General features: G+C 37.6%; 2 protein-coding genes across 4 annotated transcripts in view; one reads left to right on the top strand and one right to left on the bottom strand.

The window, feature by feature from the left end:
• The window catches only part of LOC149562579 (methyltransferase), a 162,775-nt gene that overhangs the window by 128,542 nt on the left and 14,539 nt on the right, over positions 1 to 19,694 (top strand). The gene's annotated exons all lie outside the window — the stretch shown is intronic.
• Positions 1,257 to 4,319, bottom strand: LOC149562580 (uncharacterized). Its single transcript, XM_089824181.1, has 6 exons — positions 4,041 to 4,319; positions 3,760 to 3,932; positions 2,786 to 2,948; positions 2,506 to 2,654; positions 2,183 to 2,406; positions 1,257 to 1,338 (listed from the first exon to the last, which is right to left on the bottom strand). The coding sequence occupies exons 1-6, from the start codon at positions 4,252 to 4,254 to the stop codon at positions 1,257 to 1,259; spliced, it is 1,005 nt and encodes a 334-aa protein (XP_089680307.1). The 5' UTR covers positions 4,255 to 4,319.

Below are 19,694 nucleotides of genomic sequence, written 5' to 3'. Positions count from 1 at the left end.
CAAAAGGGGGACTCTTGATTTTTATAAAGTGACTTTATGAAACATTATAATATTTAATTTAAATAGTCACTTTACCGTTGTAACTTCAAACATTAAAATAATATACCAAATAAACTCGAAATCCCACATATAATAGCTCATCAGAAAGAGCCCAACAAAACGCATCTCATCCTGTCACTGAAAATTGAAGGCACTGCAACCCCCTATTGGCTTACTAAAAATAGTAAGTCTTTCTGAAAACCCAACAAACGAACTCCGTTTGGCCTGTAATTAAATTTGACTAGGCCAAATAACCTTAGGATCCTTTTTGAAGTCCTAGTTAGCCCTCGGGACCATACAAGAATGGGCTAACGACAACATACTTCCAAACTGGCTAAGTGGGGGACATTACAGTCCGCCCCTCTTGAAATTGCTTGTCCCCAAGCAATCTCAACTCAGGATGCTGAATAATCTCCTCTGCCTCCCATGTCGCATCCTCAACTGGTAGGTTCCTCCACTTTACTAGGTACTCCTTGATAGTCCGCCTGTGAAGCACCCTCTCCCTAGAGTCAAGTATAGCCTTAGGAATCAAGATAAGCTTTCCCTCATCATCGAGAGGTGGCAATACTACTGAAGGCACCACATTATTCCCCAATGCCTTCTTAAGGCGTGACACATGGAACACGTTATGCACTTTACTGTCTGTAGGCAGCTCCAACTCATAAGCTACCTCACCCACTCTCTTGATTACTTTGAATGGTCCATAGTAGCGTGGTTTCAATTTCTTTGCTCCACTCCTCTTGAGAGAGGACTGTCTATACAGTTGTAACATGAGGTACACCATGTCTCCTACCTCGAAAGATCTCTCAACCCTGTGCTGATCAACATATTGCTTCTGCTCATTTTGTGCCCTTTGCAAATTTTCCTTCAAGGATCGCATAATGTCCTGACACTCCTGCAATATATCCTTGGCCTTAGGCACCCTACTGTCCCCAAATAATAAATCCAGAAAATTAGGAGCATCATACCCGTACAGTGCCATGAAAGGGGACATTTGAATAGACATATGGAAAGAGGTGTTATAGCAGTACTCCCCTAGATGCAGCCACTTCACCCAAGCCTTCTACTCTACTGCAACGTAGTTTCGAAGGTACCCCTCAACCCATTTATTCACTATCTCTGTCTGCCCATCAGTTTGGGGGTGGTAATTGGTACTTGGAGTTAGCTCTGTTCCACACAACCTGAAAAACTCCTGCCAAAAGTGGCTCATAAACCTACTATCCCTGTCGTTGACTATGTTCCGTGGCATCCCATGTAATGTAAATACCTCTCGAAAGAATAGCTCTGCTGTCTGTACTGCTGAATATGTGGATGAAATCGCAAAGAAATATGCAAATTTCGTCAGTCTGTCTACCACAACAAAAATACAATCCCGAGCCTGTACCTTGGGGAGGCCTATAATGAAATCCATGGAAATGCTATCCCACTTCTTCTCTGGTATGGGTAGGGGCTGTAGTAAACCACCTGGAAAGGAATGTTCCTGTTTGTTCTGCTGACATACTGGGCACTCCCTAACAAACTGAAGCACCTCTGTTTTGAGCAAAGTAACGTGAATCGGAATCATATTAGAATCGGCACGGCCGAATCGAATCGTGAATCGGGGGTGAATCGGCGATGAATTGGCAAATTTGAAAAAACCCTTTAAATGTAAAGATTTTAACAATTTAAGACTTATTTCATGCACTCTTTATTGAATATAACTTAAAAACACTATAACATCATCAAATAGAATCTAACATACATAAACATGAAATATAAAATCCATCACATACGTAACTATGTTATCATTATGTACTAAAATGTAAATTGTATGCTAGCTGAAGTAAATAAAAATCAAATGATCATAATGATTCAAATCATAGAATCAGTAAGATAAAATCATGAAGATCTATAAGACATCAAATCATAAATGTATGTATAAATCTAAGATGAAGATCCATGAAAGTTTGAAACATATGTCTATCAGTGATTCGGTGTCACTATCAATATCTATACAGTGTAAACAAAATATAAAAACAAGGCTCCAGCTCAAGCCTCATCATCCTCATCATCATCCTCTAGCTCTGCTGCAGCCTCAACCTTAGCCTCTGAGTATCCAGTTTGCCTATGAGAAAAGCGTGTAAGGTAGGTCCTAGAGGACTGCCGAGCCATGTCCCCTGCATGGGCAATGGGCTTATGAATAACGTCGCTAGGGCCTGCGTCTGTGCGTGCGCGTGTGCGTCTATCAATGCCTGAACGTGCTCTAGCTGCTTCCTCTGCCCTGGCCACAGCCTCAGCCTCTACATCCACCTGGTCAACCCACGCGCGGTCTTCCTCAGTGAAGAATGGGTCCATGGTCTCTGTGATCCACTCTGATTCTAGATCAATCTCCTCTAGAATGATCGGAGAGGAGTCAGCGCCCAAAATCTGTCTGATCCTAAGACGAAGGTTGTAATGAACAAAGACAAGATCATTCAACCTCTGCACTCTCAACCTGTTTCTCCTCTTCGAGTGGATGTGCTCGAACATGGACCAACTGCGCTCACATCCAGAAGCGCTGCTCGGCTGACTCAGAATGCGGATGGCAATTTTTTGAACGTTTGGGGTTGTGGCCCCAAACATTTGCCACCATCTATCTGAAATAAGGAAAAAACAAAAACAATTAGTCTCATTTACAGATTACAACTCTAAAATTAATGCATTATATAATCAACTTTAAGTTTAGAATCTAGATTCATGAACATTGAATATATTATTTAATTTTTACCTGGTTGTAGTGTTGTCTGAGCATTTATGGCCATCCTGCCAGAGAAAAGTGGCCCCTCCTTATTGTTGAATTGGTCTAGCTCAACAATCCCAGCAGCGCTATTTTCATCGCTACTCAATCTCTGAATCACTGTGTATAAGCCAGTGAGAACCTCCGCATCCACCTTGAACTCAGGACGGAAACGAAATGCCGGATTCAAATAGTAAGCTGCTGCGTGGATGGGTCGATGGAGCTGATTCTGCCATCTCCTATCGATGATGTCCCAAATAGGGCCATACCTCTCCTGCACACCTGCATATTGGGCTCTGATGGCCTCCTTGGCCCTATCCATGCCCTCATAAATGTAGCCCATAGAGGGCTTCTCCCCATTAGTAGTTCGTAGCAAAGCTATAAGGGGCTCAGTGACCTACATATAAAGTAAAACAAAAAATGAGTCAAAACTTAAATATAAAATAATATAACTTAAAGTAAAAGCAAAATACTAAATGTTAAATTGCAATAAATTTACCTTAAGGATTTCTCTAGCGGGTTTCCAAAAACCATCCTCATGAAATATGCAATCCGCCACATCTAACCCTACAATGGTCGTAGCATAGGAAGAGAAAATCCACTCCTGCCCAACAAACATGCTCCTCAATCCATCCCTTGATGTCAACAAGGACTGCAAGGTGATGAAATTCGAGGCAAACCTCGTGATACCTGGGCGAGCTAACTCCTTGCCTTTTGTGTACTTCCTCATTGTGCTAAGGACAAATGCATGATTATAAATGAATTTGCATATGTTTTTTGCCCTTTCCACACATGACTTGACAAACTCAAGTTTGCCAATTTCCTCCAACATGAGGTCAATGCAGTGTGCCGCACAAGGGGACCAAAATATGGTGGGGTGCCTCTCCATCAAAAGTTTACCTACAACAATTTTAAGTCAATTAGAAACTCAAATTTCAAAATTCAAATAAATTTATTTTCAAAACTTGCAAAGTTAAAAGTTTACCTGCTGCAACATAATTTGCTGCATTATCTGTCACCACCTGGATCACATTTTGTTCTCCCACCTCTGCTATAACTTCCTCAATAGCCTCACATAAATATGTGGCATTTTTCACATGTGCGGAAGCATCAATGGATTTTATGAACATGGTGTATCCTACAAGTAACAAAACAACGAATTATAATATTAAATGGATCATTAACGAATTAGCATTTAACAAATCAAAATTTACAATGTATGTAGAAAAGTAGAATGATCAATCACCTCCACAGGATACAAGAAAATTGAGGAGTGTTCTATTCCTCCTATCGGTCCAACCATCAGTCATGATGGTGCAACCCTTTGCAATCCATTCCTTTCGGTTCTCCTCGAGGTCAACCCTCATGTCCTCTACCATCTCATCTAGGAGGTATCCGCTCAACTCAGCCTCAGTTGGGGCTTTAAACCCCGGACCACAAATAGCAACCGCATCTATCATATTCTGCCAATAAGGAGCCCTGTCACAAATAAAAGTTTAGATGTCAAAGACTCAAATTATAAAACAAGTAGATATAATTAAAGTTTTACTTTTGCTTTTAATTTTAGCTTTAAAGAAAACAAAGAAAAAAGAATCAATTACCTGGCTGCAATAAATGGAATGTTGCAAAAGTACCGAAATTTGCATATCTCCTTTCTGGCAGCATCGTGAATCTCCTTGTTCAAACCCATGCCCTCAAGCGTGGGTTGAGAACCAGGAGTAATGCGGGGCACAAAGTAACTATCCATTTTGTTTTTCCGCACTCTAGGCTGCAATAGGTTGGTGTGGGACTCTGTCTCAGTATGTGACTGACTAGCACTAGCACTAGCACGAGCAGAAGAACTAGGATAAAAAGGAGGCCTAGAAGAACCCTCTCCAACACAACCTACGGATGCAGATGCAGATGTGGATGCAGCTGCGGATGCGGGAACATGGGAGCCAATACCCCTTAACCCTTCAACTTGCATTTTCCTATTTGCTTTGTCTTTTTCAATTTTTTCTAATGCCATTAAGCAAGTGCGTTTTGCCTCAGGAGTTTGGTGAGTGCAAACTGTAACATCATGTCCAAGTATAGCAGCAATGTGGAATTTCAATCTATAAATACCCCCGGAAGTTATTTTTTCTTTACAAAACATGCATTTTGTTTGATATTTGGTTCTTCTAGGAAACTCTTCATTATATTTCCAACATTCATCTTTTTTACCCATTGGAATTTGCGAAAAATGAGAGCAAAGGCTGCTACAATAATTTTTTTAATGTAAAATATCAAAGTTTGAAACTAATAAAAATTAGAAAACAACAAACCCTAGCTTGCAACTTAGTAAAAATAAAGAACATTCAAGATTTACACTAAAATTCTTGAAAACTATAGAAATTTAACAAAAAACGCATAATACACTAAAAATTTAACAAAAAATGCATAATACACTAACATGCAAGAAAAAAATAAGCACTTACCTCTTGCAAATGAGTTGAGGAGTGTTGATATTGGCTCCTTAATGCTCCCAAAGCAATTGATGGGCTCCCCAAATGGCCTGCTGATCTCTTTGGTGCTCTTCCTTCTTGCCGGTTGGAAACCTATGGCTTTTCTTTTCTCTTCTTCTCTCTCACTTTTGCTCTCTTCTACTCATGCTTCACAAATAGAAGGCCCTTTAGGGTTATAACAAAGAGAATAGGTAAAAAACAAAGTGAAAAAAACAAGTGATTTTTTTAAAAATTTCAACTTCCCTTTTAACATGCCGTGGGCGATTCATAGCCGATTTTAAAGGCGATTTTGGCGATTTTTACATAAATCGCCTGAATTGGCGATTCAGGCGATTCATGGTCCAGAAATCGGCGATACCGATTCACGATTCAAAAAAAATCGCGCAGGATGAATCGGGTCGCGGAATCGCCGATTTAGGCGATTTTTGGGCGATTCTTGTTACTATGGTTTTGAGTCCTTTCCAAGTGAAGCACTCTCTCACCTACCGATATGTTTTTAAGAATCCGGGATGTCCTGCCAATGGTGAATCATGAAATGCCCTCAAAATCTTCTGCTTCATAACAGACTCGGGTACTAAATAAATCCTTTCCTTGTAGATGATCAAATCATTTATAACAGTATATCGACTATCCTGAATAGTTCCTTCAATAACACTAGATGCCCAACTATCCTTGGCATACTTTGCCAAGATCAATTCTCTCCAATCGTCCATGACTATCTCAATAGCAAGCAAATGAGGCCTTTTGGATAAAGCATCTGCGACGATATTTTTCTTCCCTTTGACATAGACTATGTCAAAATCATAAGCCTGTAACTTACCCATTTCTGTTGCCTGTCATTGAGATCCTTCTGTCCAAGGAAATTTTTCAAGCTGTTATGATCTGTTTTTACTGTAAATCGGCTCCCTGCTAAGTATTGCCTGAACTTAGCTAGCGTGTGCATGATTGCTAGCATTTCTTTGTCATAGATGCTGTAAGTTCTCTCAACACCTCGTAATTTCTTGCTCTCATATGCGATGGGATGTTTGTCCTGCATGAGGACAACTCCTACGCCCTCTCCTGAGGCATCACACTGCAGCTCAAAAGGCCTGGTGAAATCTGGAATGGCTAAAATAGGGCATGTACTCATCTGCTCCTTGAACCTGTAAAAAAAATCCTGAGCCTTCTTTGACCACTTTGAACTATCTCTCCGTGTCAAATCTGTAAGTGGTGCTGCTATCTGTGAAAATCCCTTCACAAATCTGCAGTAGAACCCGCAAAACCCAAGAAATCCCTTGAGTTGTGAAGTGTTCCTCGGCGGTGGCCAATCCAGAATGGCCTTGATCTTGTTTGGGTCAACCCGAACACTTCCTGCACTAATAATATGCCCTAGATAGAGCAACTCTGTCATCCCGAACTCGCATTTACTCATCTTGGCATATAATGACTCCCTCTCTAGAATGTTGAGCACTTCATCAATATGCTTCAAATGTTCCTCCCAAGTACGGCTGTATATCAGTATATCATCAAAAAAGATCAACACAAACTTCCTCAACTGATCTCTGAATACTCTATTCATACAGGACTGGAAAGTGGCGGGGGCATTAGTCAACCCAAAGGGCATGACTAAGAACTCAAAATGTCCATAGTGGCATCTAAAAGCTGTCTTCTCCACATCCACCTCTCTAACCTGTATTTGGTGGTAGCCGGATCTCAAATCAATCTTAGAGAAGTAGCAGGCACCGTGCAATTCATCAATAAGCTCATCGATGCGCGGAATAGGGTATCGGTTCTTGATTGTCTTCTTGTTTAGTTCCCTATAATCAATGCACATCCTCATTGTACCATCCTTCTTCTTCACCGATACTATTGAAGAAGCGAAAGGACTCTTGCTTGGTCGTATGTGCCCCATGTCAATCAACTCCTTGATTGCCTTTTCTATTTCATCTTTATATCTCTTTGGATGGCGGTAGGGTGTGATGATAACTGGCTTAGCCCCTTCCTCTAACTCAATAACATGCTCGATTCCCCTATGCGGGGGTCTCCCTGGAGGTATCTCACCAAACACCTTAGTATGTTTGGTTATTATTTTTTGTACATCAGGTGGATACTCTTGTTTATGTTGCTCTGTCACCTCAGGCATTACTCTGAATTCTGCTGTCCACTGCACCTGGTCGTGTCTGAAGAAACTCTGCATCCGCTTGAGTGACACCACTCGTAGTCTCCCATCTGAAAAACCTTTGAGTACTATCTTCTTACCATTTGCCTCAAACCTCATTTCCATTTTCTGGAGGTTAAATGTAAACTCTTCTAGAGATTTCATCCAATTCATCCCAAGCACCATATCCTGATCACCAATGTTGACAACAAAGAAATCTCCCACCATGTCATAATCTCCCAAATGAAGCTGCAAGTTGGAGATTTTCTTGGTACAATCGATTTTGAAGCCGTCGGCAACCATCACCTTAAATCCCCTATGCTCTTCTGTATGTAGCCCTCTGCGTGTCACAAACTTTTCATCAATGAAGTTATGTGTTGCCCCTGTATCAATGAGTGCCACAAATCTTTGTCCATCCAAAGTTCCCCTAACTCTGAAAGTGACGGCCTCCTATATACTGGACAACTGAGCCATCGTGCTATCACTGTGTGCTTCCTCATGTGAAGAATTATCATCTCCATCTGATTCTGATGACTGCTCTGAATCTCCATCCACTGACTTTTCGGCTGAAAAGTACTCCATCTGCTTGGCTTTTGCTTTCAATGGACACTTATGTGACAAAACCCAAGGCTCCCTGCAATGAAAACAAAGCTTCTTCTTCCCGAGATCATTAAGTGTCTCATTGTCCAACCTCTTACTTTCCTCCTTATGTGGCTGACCTTCTCTATGAAAAGGTTTACTGTCCTTATCTTTCCTCGAAGGGAAACTCTTTGCCTAGAATTTATTTTTAGAAGCTGAAGAGGAATCCATGTCACGAGCTTTCTTAATGGCTTCTTGCAAAGTGGGAGGGTTGAGAGCTTTAATCCACCCTCTCAACGGATCAGCTAACCCATCCATAAATAGAACCAGTATCCTCCGTTCAGATACATCTGTTACTAACAGTGCAAGTTTCTGGAATTTTCAAATGTATGTTTCCAATGATCCCCATTGTTTAAGCTGAGCTAACTCCTTGAAATGGTCTAGATCCTTCCTATCAAAACGTTCAATCAGTCTCTCTGTAAACTCCACATATGAGGTAATGTGTGCATGACCCATAGTGACCATACCATGATGCCACCACTCGTGTGCTAACCCATCCAGAGGAATTGCTGCATACTTAATAGCTTCTTCCTCAGGCATAGGGTTCAATTGAAAGTATGTATCAAGCTTTTGAACCCAAGCTCTTGCTGTAGACTTCCCCGAGCCATCATAATATGGTAACTGAAGTTTCCCTACTTTCTTCCGTAGCTCATAGCTCTGGTTCCTGTCATGTCCACGTGGCATATGTTTCATCCGCACATCTATATACTCCCTGAAGGTAATTGCAGCAGTAAAATTTGGACCTCCAGCTTCCCAATCTCTTCTCAACTGGTCCTGTATATTAGTGATCTGGGGCTTTGGTATGGGCTGCTTTGGGGCTCTAGGAGGAAATGTGGGAATCATGGGCCTTGAACTCACTGTCCTAGCTTGCTGGGTGCATGACTGAAATTGTTCCCAACTTGTTCACCTCCATTATATGTCCCATCCTGATTGTTCCCATTCTGATTGTTACCATTTTGATTATTACCATTTTGATTATTTCCTCCACCCATGTTAGCATTCAACCCCATTTGACGAGCCATCATCTGCATCATAAGCTCCATTCTATGATTTTGTTCCTATGCCCTCTGTTCTGCTAATCGCTGTCCCTGTGCCAAGGTCTCTAATAACTGTAAGAATCTTTCCTCTCCAGGATCTCGAGCATTCTTGTCTCCCATATTGCCGCCTTGATCAAAGAATATCTCCTCTGTGTCTGTATGATTGGATTCTATGTCCACGTGCACGGATGAACTAGACTGTTTGCTCTGCAGGTCTGAAATCCTATTTTGTCTTGCTCTGGTATTGCAGAAACTATAAGGCCCTTGTCACATGCTCAAACATAAATGCTCTGATTTTAGTGTTTTGACATTTCGTCAAACACTTTCCCTTCTATCTGGCTGTTCCAAATTCCCTATAAGACCTCCATAGGATGGCAGGACTTATAGCTCTGATACCACTGTAATAACCCTCCTCAAATCTGCCCTAAAAAAAAAACTGATGAAAGCTCAAGGAATTTCATCAAACAATTCACATGCAAGGGACGTATGACTGATATAGTATTTCAGCTAGCTTCAAATGACTTTTTCTTCAATTTGCATCAATGAGAATCTTGTGCTCACAATGACCTAACATGAGTGTGCTACTAATTTTGACAATATTTAGTGCATATATATGATCTAAGCATGAGAAATGAACACCTACAACCAACTGACATTTTTACAAACAGTTGGTATGCAAACTAACTAGCTGATAAATAATGATATTAAATTGCTTAAATGACACCAGCAACTATTATCTTCTTAATTGCATTGAAAATTACAATGCTCATGAAATATGGCCAAGACTTTGGCATTTACATGGATTACAAAATGATAATGCTGGTATAATGCACACTTACAACTGAAAGCTTATAACACCCTAAAAAGCAATACGAACAAAAGAACCTGGTTGTAGATGGCTCTAATAATTTCCTCCAATGCTGCCCCTTCTGCTTTGCTTTTTTCGAACTGCTTTTTCGGCCTGTTTTTTCGGTTCTGCTTTTTCAGGCTGCTTTTTCGTACCCGTTTTTTCAGCCTTCTTTTTCGGTTCTGCTTTTTCGGACTGCTTTTTCGTATCTGCTTTTTCGAATTGCTACTATGTTGAATCTCAAGACCATATCTTTCAATGGCGTCAAGATTTCCAGCTTGAAGGGATTTTGTCCTTCAAACTATAGAGACATAATCTCCAGAAAATTTTCCAATTTCTTTGATATTTCCAAGCATGAATAAATGAGAGCTATCCTCTTTTTTTTAATCCCTTCCTCACTTGCTGCACGCTACCGTCTTGCCAATGTGGGATAATACATGACTTTTAATATTACTTCTTTTTTTCTTTTTACAAAGTCCATGTATGTACTCAAAAGGGGGACTCTTGATTTTTATAAAGTGACTTTATGAAACATTATAATATTTAATTTAAATAGTCACTTTACCGTTGTAACTTCAAACATTAAAATAATATAGCAAATAAACTCGAAATCCCACATATAATAGCTCATCAGAAAGAGCCCAACAAAACGCATCTCATCCTGTCACTGAAAATTGAAGGCACTGCATCTCCCTATTGGCTTACTAAAAATAGTAAGTCTTTCTGAAAACCCAACAAACGAATTCCGTTTGGCCTGTAATTAAATTTGACTAGGCCAAATAACCTCAGGATCCCTTTTGAAGTCCTGGTTAGCTCTCGGGACCATTCAAGAATGGGCTAATGACAACATACCTCCAAATTGGCTAAGTGGGGGACATTACAGACAATGAGGGGAATACAGCTTAGATTTGTAAGAATGCTGGGATTAAGAGGGAGTTCACTTTACCCTATAATCCTCAACAAAATGGAGTAGCTGAGAGGAAAAATAGGACAATTGTAGAAGCTACCAAAGCTATGCTCCTTGATCAAAACTTAGATACCCATCTTTGGGTAGAAGCCACCAGCACTGCAATGTATGTACAAAATAGATGTCCTCACTCCCACCTTGAAGACAAAACTCCTGAAGAAGTCTTCACTAAAACAAAACCAAATATCAACCATCGCAGGATATTTGGATGCCTTGTTTATATTCATGTCTCTAAAGAGAAGTGGACAAAACTAGAACCTTCCAGGAAAAGGGGTATCTTTGTTGGGTATAGTGAAACCTCCAAAGCGTACCGGATCTATATACTTGTGTTGGATACAATTGATTAATTGTGTGTTATCTTTGATGTTACACAAATGTCATATCAGTTGACAGTCTATGCATGCCGAGCTCACTTGATTAGTGAAGATAGTTTTCCTTGTCTATCGAGCATTCCTGAGTTTGCTATGTATAGAAGGCAGTATCTACCGAGCTCACTCGGGTGTTGAAGGAAGTTATGCAGAAAAGAGTGTTAACCGAGCTCACTCGTTTAACAAAGGGAAAAGTTGAACAGAGTTAGTATTAATTGAGTTCACTCGGTTACCAAAGAAATTTTGTAAGTTCGCAGTGTTAACCATTTTGTAAGTTCATAGTGTTAACCGAGCTCCTGTTGGTTAATACAGGAAATTGCTTCAGAATTAGTTTGTATCGAGCTAGGATTTTCTTATTTTGATATGTAAAGCTTAATTATTTTACCTATTGATTCTAGCCGACTATGGTAATGAATATTGGTTATTCTAATTTGTATTTGAGCCGACTTGACAATTTGGAAGGTATAAGTAAAAGGTCAATTTGAGATTTCAATGTATGCAAGTTGAATGAATTGGAAGACATAAGAAGAGAGGAAGCGAACTTGAAGGATAAGTAGGTATCCTTGTGGAGCGGAAGGATCAAGTATAAAGCTAGAACAAAGATCTGTAATCAGCAATTCAGTTGCATCACAATCAGGTCGTTTCATTGTTACTCTAACCTTTGTAGCAGTGATCTAAAATCTCTTAACAAAATTGGTTTAACCACCATTTGTAAATACTCTAACAAGGTGGCCATTCCATTGAATGTTTTCAAGACCTCTTACAAGGCCACTCCTAATAGGGTGATCAAATCCTTTAACAGGGTCACACCTAACAGTGTATTTTGTAACCTTTAACAGGTTTGGCTTCTAAGAGGGCTCACTTCAGAAGAGTGAAAAAGAGTAATTAGTTGCATTTGGTGGTTTTTCCCAAATTGGGTTTCCACGTTAAATCCTAGTGTCATATGTGTTCATGTTATTTCTTTCATGCTTGCAAGTAAATTACTGATAATATCTTAAGATCTGCTGAGTAATACACATTGTGCATTTACTGAGTTACAACAATTTCTGTATGCTTACCGAGTATCAACAGTAATCAGTTTTAACAATTTGGATTTTATTTGACATCTAAGGGATTTAGGATTTATTTTAGTAGTAATTGATTCACCCCTCCCCTCTCAGTTACTCCTCTTATATTTCCAACAATTGGTATCAGAGCTTTTGGTGCTTATAGAGAAGGTTTCAAGGACCTAAGCTAAAGATCAAGATGTCTTACAAGAGAGAGATTCCAAAGCTGAATAGAGACAACTTTGCAGCATGGCAAGGACTTATGAGGCTTCATCTGACTACCATCAGCGATTCAAGTTGCAAATACCTTGATGAAGAATATAAAACTCCCACTGGAACATTATCAGTTGAAGATATTTTTGAGAAAAGGAACCATAACATCATGATGATTGACATTGCATCGGCTCTTAGTTATGCTGAATTTGATGAGGTCAAGGACTGTAAAACTGCTTTTGATATGTGGAACAAACTGAAAGAAATCTATGGAGGAGATGACAATGTAAGAAGAGCCAAAGCAGAAAGTCTTAGAGGACAATTTGATCAAATGAGAATGAGAGAAGGTGAAAACGTTGCAAAATATGTAGAAAGAATTAAGGCCAGTGTTAGTGCAATCAGAGCATCTGGAGGAGAAATCAAAGAAGAAACTGTTGTAAGCAAAATACTCAGAACTCTGCTTCCCATCTATTCAATCAAAGTGTCTGCTATTCAAGAAAAGAGATGTGATCCAAAGAACAAGATAGGCTTGGATGCCCTAGTAGGAAGATTGACAGCTTTTGAACTAGACAACTTTGACAACTATGTTCTTGCCTCCAAGAATATTGAGTTTGCATTTGAAGCTAAACTCTCACTCAAGGAAAATGGCAAGAAAATAAAAGACAATCAATTAGGAAGTGAGGAAGAAACTGAAGAAAGTTCTGATAGTGATCTTGAAATTGTTGAAGCTCTACTTGTAAAGAAATATTCCAGGAGCAGAGGAAAGTATAGAGGTAAAATTCCTCTAATATGTTTTTCTTGTGAAAAAATTGGTCATATTGCTGCTAGGTGTCCAATCAAAGAAAGCAAGGAAGAGAAGAAAAGCCACAAAGGCAAGAAGGAATTCAAAGGTCACAAATCCTACAAAGACAAAGGTAAAAAAACTTGTTTTATGGCTAAAAATTTTGATAACAGTGAAGATGAAATAGTGTATATTGTTGTAAAAGATGAATCTGATGATGAAGGAGATAAGATGACACTTCTCTTATGTTAGTAAAAATGACACATGGATCATAGATAGTGGATGTTCTCACCATATGACTGGAGATAAAACTAAGTTTGAACATTTTGAACACTATGATGGAGGTAGTGTAAGATTTGGAAACAATGAACTTTGTTGCATAAAAAGAAAAGGCCGTATCTCATTAACCAATGAACTTGTATATGACAATGCCTATTGGGTTGAAGGACTAGAACATAATTTACCGAGTGTGACACAACTGAACAACATTGGATTCAAGGTAGAGTTCATGAATGGCAAGACAAGACTACTGGATAACAAGGGAAATCTGATTGGATCAAGCAAACAAACAAAATGTAACCTATTTTGTCTTGATCTTGGTGATTGCTCATGTTTTATTGCTCAAATAGAAGAAAGTTGGTTATGGCACAAAAGACTATGTCATGTAAACTTTGATAATATGGTCAAGATAAGAAAACTTATAAGAGTAAGAGGTATCCCTAGTTTGAAGAAACCTGATTTTGGATTATGCAAAAATTGTGAAATTGGTAAAATGGGAAAGACTAGTTTTAAGAGCAAAAACTATCAGTCAGAAGATGTCTTGGAAATTGTGTATACTGATTTATGTGGACTCATTGGAATAGAAACTTATAGTGGAGAAATTTGCTTCATTCTTTTTGTTGATGACTATTCTAGAATGATGACTGTTATGTATCTCGAAGAAAAATCAGAAGCTTTGAGAAATTCAAATGGTATCTGGATAGAGTAGAAAAAGAAATAGGAAAAAGATTAAAATGCTTAAGATTAGATAGAGGTGGTGAATTCATCTCAAATGAATTCAACAATTTTTGGATTGAAAGAGGGATCAAAAGACAAGTATCAGCCCCTGGTACTCCTAAGCAGAATGGAATAGCTGAAAGAAGAAACAGATCCAGCATGGATTGTGCAAGAACACTAATGAATGAGAAGAATGTTGCTATCAAATACTGGAATGAAGCTATCAGCACTACAGTTCATACTTTGAACCGAGTTCAGTTGAAGGACTCAAACAAAACTCCCTATGATCTATGGTATGGCTACAAATCCAATGTAAGTTACTTGAAAGTATTTGGAAACAAGTGTTATATCTTGAAAGAATCTAGAAAAGACAAATTCGATGTAAAAGGTGATGAAGGTATATTTCTAGGATATTCTTGCAGAAGTAAAGCAAACAAATGTTTGAATTTGTCTACTCACAAAATCATAGAAACTGCACATGTGGGAATTGATGAGTTTGTAGAAAAGACTGAAGAAGAAAGCAAAAGGGAGCTAGAAGATTACAGAAGATTTGTCTACTATGAACTTGATACATTGCCAAACACATTTGACAAAAAGGAGACTTCATCTCCCGAGCTCTCCAATTCTCTAACAGTTACCGAGTTGCAGGAAGTGCAAACCGAGTCATAGGGACCCAAGTCACATTTAGAGGCTATCGAGTTAGTGCATATCGAGTCTGAAGAACCCGAGCCATAGAGAGAAGGACCTAAGCCTAAAGTTGAGATTCAAAATGAAGACAATGCAATTCATTCAAAAGTCAAAGAACCTGTATTGGCTAAATATGTCAGAAGGCATCATGCACCTGATCAGATCATTGGAGACAAATCAGATGGAACAATGACAATAAGAAAACTAAAAAGGTACATGTTTACTTGCTGAATTTGAACCTAGAAGTGTTAAGGATGCATTGGAAAGGATTGACGCTATGAATGAAGAAATAGAACAGATAGAAAAGAATGAAACTTGGACTCTTGTTTCTAGGCCCAAAGATAAAAATGTGATTGGTACAAAACGGGTATTTAGAAATAAGCTGAGTGAAGATGGAAAAGTGTCAAGAAACAAAGCAAGGTTGGTATCTAAAGGCTACTCTCAAGAAGAAGGTATTGTTTATGGCGAAACTTTTGCCCCTGTTGCAAGACTAGAAGGTGTTAGGACTTTATTGACTTATGTAGCTCACAAAGGATTCAAAGTATATCAGATGGATGTTAAATTTGCATTTTTGAATGGAATTCTTGATGAGGACGTCTACATTGAACAACCAAAAGGTTTTGTTGATCCTGACAAAAGGGACATGATCTGCAAATTACACAAAGCCCTATATGGTCTAAAACAAGCTCCTAGAGCTGAATATGAAAGATTACATAACTATTTGATACAGATTGGTTTTCAAAGAACAAATAATAACAGTAGTCTGTACATCAAGGAAGGACCAGATAAGAAGATTGTGTTGGCAAAAATATTTGTGGATGATACTCTATTCACAGGAAATGATGACTTAGCAAAGCATTTTTAGAACAAATGAATAAAGAATTTGAGATGTCCATGTTTGGTGAAATAAAATTCTTTGTTGGATTGTAGATACAACAGAACAAGAATGGTATCTATATCACACAATCTAAGTATATCAAAGAGATATTCAAGAAGTTTGGAATGGAGGATTCAAAACTAGTTGAAAACCCCATGTGTACTGGACTTAATCTTACCAAAGATGATGACTCTAAAGAAGTAGATCAGACCTTATACAGATCAATAATTGGGAAATTACAGTATGTAGTACATACAAGGCTTGATATTGCCTTAGTAGTTGGGATAGTGGCAAGATTCTCAGCAAAACCCAGAAAAAACCACATGATGGCAATAAAAAGAATCTTGAAATATTTGAAAGGTACTGAAGACTATGGCTTATGGTACAAACTTGGAGGCAACCTTGACCAAAAAGTATTTACTGATGCTGATTGGGCAAGAAATCTTGATGATAGAAAAAGCACTAGTGGTGGAGCATTCTTTCTTGGTGAAAGGCTGGTATCTTGGACAAGCAAGAAGCAAAACTGCACATCTCAATCCACAGTAGAAGCAGAAATGTTGCTGCAGCAATAAATTGTTCTAAAATTGTTTGGTTCAAACAATTGTTGGAAGGAATGAAGGTTGAAATCAAAGAGCCAATAGTCATGTATTGTGATAACACCAGTGCAATCAACATATCAAAGAATCCAGTGATGCATTCCAAAACAAAGCACATTGCTATAAAATATCACTTTGTAAGAGAATTAGTACAGGACAAAAAATCAGATTGGAATATGTGCATACAAAAGAACAAATTGTAGATATATTCCCCAAGCCATTACCAAGGATGCATTTTTGTATCTAAGAGGTAAGCTAGGGGTCATTCCCCTATTTGAAATTCATTAAATAAAGTTTAGTGAATGCATTAACTAGAACCTGTTGAAGATCAATCAGTTGATGTAGTAATGACAAGGACATATTGCAGATGAATTTGTACTCGAGGTACATTGATACTTTGGCATATGTTGTCAAAGAGGGAGAAATTTATTGTCATATCTATCTGAAATTTTGTCCCAAGAAGGAGAAGTTAAGTAGTTCCTTCACAGAGAGAGAATACTGTAGGAGAAGTTTTCTATATAAAATCAAAGAGGGAGAAACTTTCTGATAGAGGGAGTCTTGTTCTCAAAATTTCATTGTGTTATGAAATGTTGTGTTGCCATCAATGCCAAACAGGGAGATTGTTGGATACAATTGATTAATTGTGTGTTGTCTTTGATGTTACACAAATGTCATATCAGTTGACAGTCTGTGCATGCTGAGCTCACTTGGTCAGTGAAGACAGTTTTCCTTGTCTACTGAGCATTCCTGAGTTTTCTATGTACAGAAGGTAGTATCTACCGAGCTCGCTTGGGCGTTGAAGGAAGTTATGCAGAAAAGAGTGTTAATCGAGCTCACTTAGTTAACAAAGGGAAAAGTTGAACAGAGTTAGTATTAACCGAGTTCACTCGGTTACCAAAGGAATTTTGTAAGTTCGCAGTATTAACCGAGCTCCTGTTGGTTAATATAGGAAATTGCTTCAGAATTAGTTTCTACCGAGGTGGTTCAGTGACTAAAGGATTTTTTTATTTTGGCATGTAAAGCTTAATTATTTTACCTATTGATTCTAGTGGACTATGGTAGTGAATATTGGTTATTCTAATTTGTATTTGAGCCAACTTGACAATTTGGAAGGCATAAGTAAAAGGTCAATTTGAGATTTCAATGTATGCAAGTTGAATGAATTGGAAGAGATAAGAAGAGAGGAAGTGAACTTGAAGGATAAGTAGGTATCCTTGTGGAGCATAAAAGTGTTATTCGATCAGGAAGGATCAAATATAAAGCTAGAACAGAGATTTATAATCAGCAATTTGGTTGCATCACAATCAGATCATTTCATTGTTACTCTCTAATCATTGTAGTAGTGATCTAAAATTTCTTAACAGAGTTGGTTTAGCAGCCATTTGTGAATCCTTTAACAAGGTGGCAATTCTATTGAATTGTTTCAAGACCTCTTATAAGACCACTCCTAACAGGGTGATCAAATCCTTTAACAGGGTCACACCTAACAGTGTGTTTTGTAACCTTTAATAGGGTTGGCTCCTAACAGGGCTCACTTCAGAAGAGTGAAAAACAGTAACTAGTTGCATTTGGTGGTTTTTCCAAAATTGGGTTTCCACGTTAAGTTCTGGTGTCATATGTGTTCATGTTATTTCATGCTTGCAAGTAAATTACTGATAATATCTTAAGATATGCTAAGTAATACACATTCTACATTTACCGAGTTACAACAATTTCTGTATGCTTACCGAGTATCAGCAATAATTAGTTTTATCAGTTTGGATTTTATTTGACATCTAAAGGATCTAGGATTTATTTTAGTAGTAACTGATTCACCCCTCCCCTCTCAACTACTTCTCTTATATTTCCAACAACCTGGTCAAAGGAATATTGAACTCAGGAGGGATGTAATTTTTGAAGAAGACTTAGTTTTAAAAAGAGCCTAGAGTTCCATAGAACCTGAAATCCATATTCCCACTCCCAGTATAGATATAAAACCTACTCCTGAGTTTTAGAGGGAGAATCTTGTTGAAGATGAAGATGTAAATCAAAACCCACCTAGAGAAAATCTCAAGAAAAGACCTCTATGGGCCACCAAAATTGTAGAAGTAGCTCAAAAGTATGCGAATCCTTCAGGAACCTTCACAGAAAGCAAAATACCTAACAAATTCTCAATCTATGTTGCACTTAGAACATAAATTTACATTAGACATCTCTCAAACCATTAATGATAAACTAGCAGAATTAGAAAAGATGGTTGATGAAATGAAAAATCCAAAGGCCAAGATTATAGAGATTGAACAAAAAATCAGTATGATGAGTTAAGGCTACTTGAGCTGAATAGGAAAAGAATCTTGAAAAGATTATCATTACTTAGAGCACTCTTGACTTTGAAGATTGATATTGTTCACAGGGAATGTCATATCCCCATTTTAAGATAGAATTTTAATAATTAGATAATACAATGTTATTAAATAAACAATGATAATAAAATTATATTAAAATTAACACTAAAATATAAAAAATAGGAAATAATAATTATTTAATCTATATTATCAATGAAATAATATTTAGTATGATATTTTAAATAATTAAAAAAAAATAAAAATTTCAATGGGTAAATAAATAAGTAAAATTAAATACAAGAGACAATATTGTAGAAAGTATGTTAACTTTTTAAATAGAATTTAATAACAAATAATAATAAACACAAATAAGTAAGTAAATAAATAATATAACATACAATAATATAAATTAACTAAATATAATGAAAAATCAAGAGATGATTAACAAATAAACATGACTCCTTAAAGTTAAGATATAAAAGGGAGGAGAGTTTATTTTAGAGAGGGAAAAAAGGAAGAGGAGAAGATAGGAGTTCAAAAAGGAAAATTAGAAGAGGAAAGTAATATGAAGAAAAAAAGGAAGTGACTTTTTGAAAAGGTATCAATGATATTGAAAAGATGCGAACTTTTGAAAAGATCATACTTATGAATAATTGCGACTCTTCAAAAATATTGTGAATATAAAGTATTGGGTTTTTTCTAAAGGATTTTAGTTATGAAGTGTTGTGACTTTTTGAAAAGATTATAACTATGAAGTTTTGTGACTTTTGAAAGGATTTGTATTATGAAAAGTTGTGACTCTTGGAAAAGAAGAAACAAATTTTTTTTTTTGTCTTTCCCTTATAATTAAAAAAGAATTTTTTTTAGAAAGTAAATCTAGAGTTGAGATAATCTAGAAGAAA

This window comes from Cupressus sempervirens, chromosome 4 (assembly GCF_028749045.1).
Source record: "Cupressus sempervirens isolate cs-2001-9-10 chromosome 4, ASM2874904v1, whole genome shotgun sequence".
In the NCBI taxonomy this organism is placed as follows: Eukaryota; Viridiplantae; Streptophyta; class Pinopsida; order Cupressales; family Cupressaceae; genus Cupressus; species Cupressus sempervirens.
This window is presented reverse-complemented; position numbering and strand designations above follow the sequence as displayed.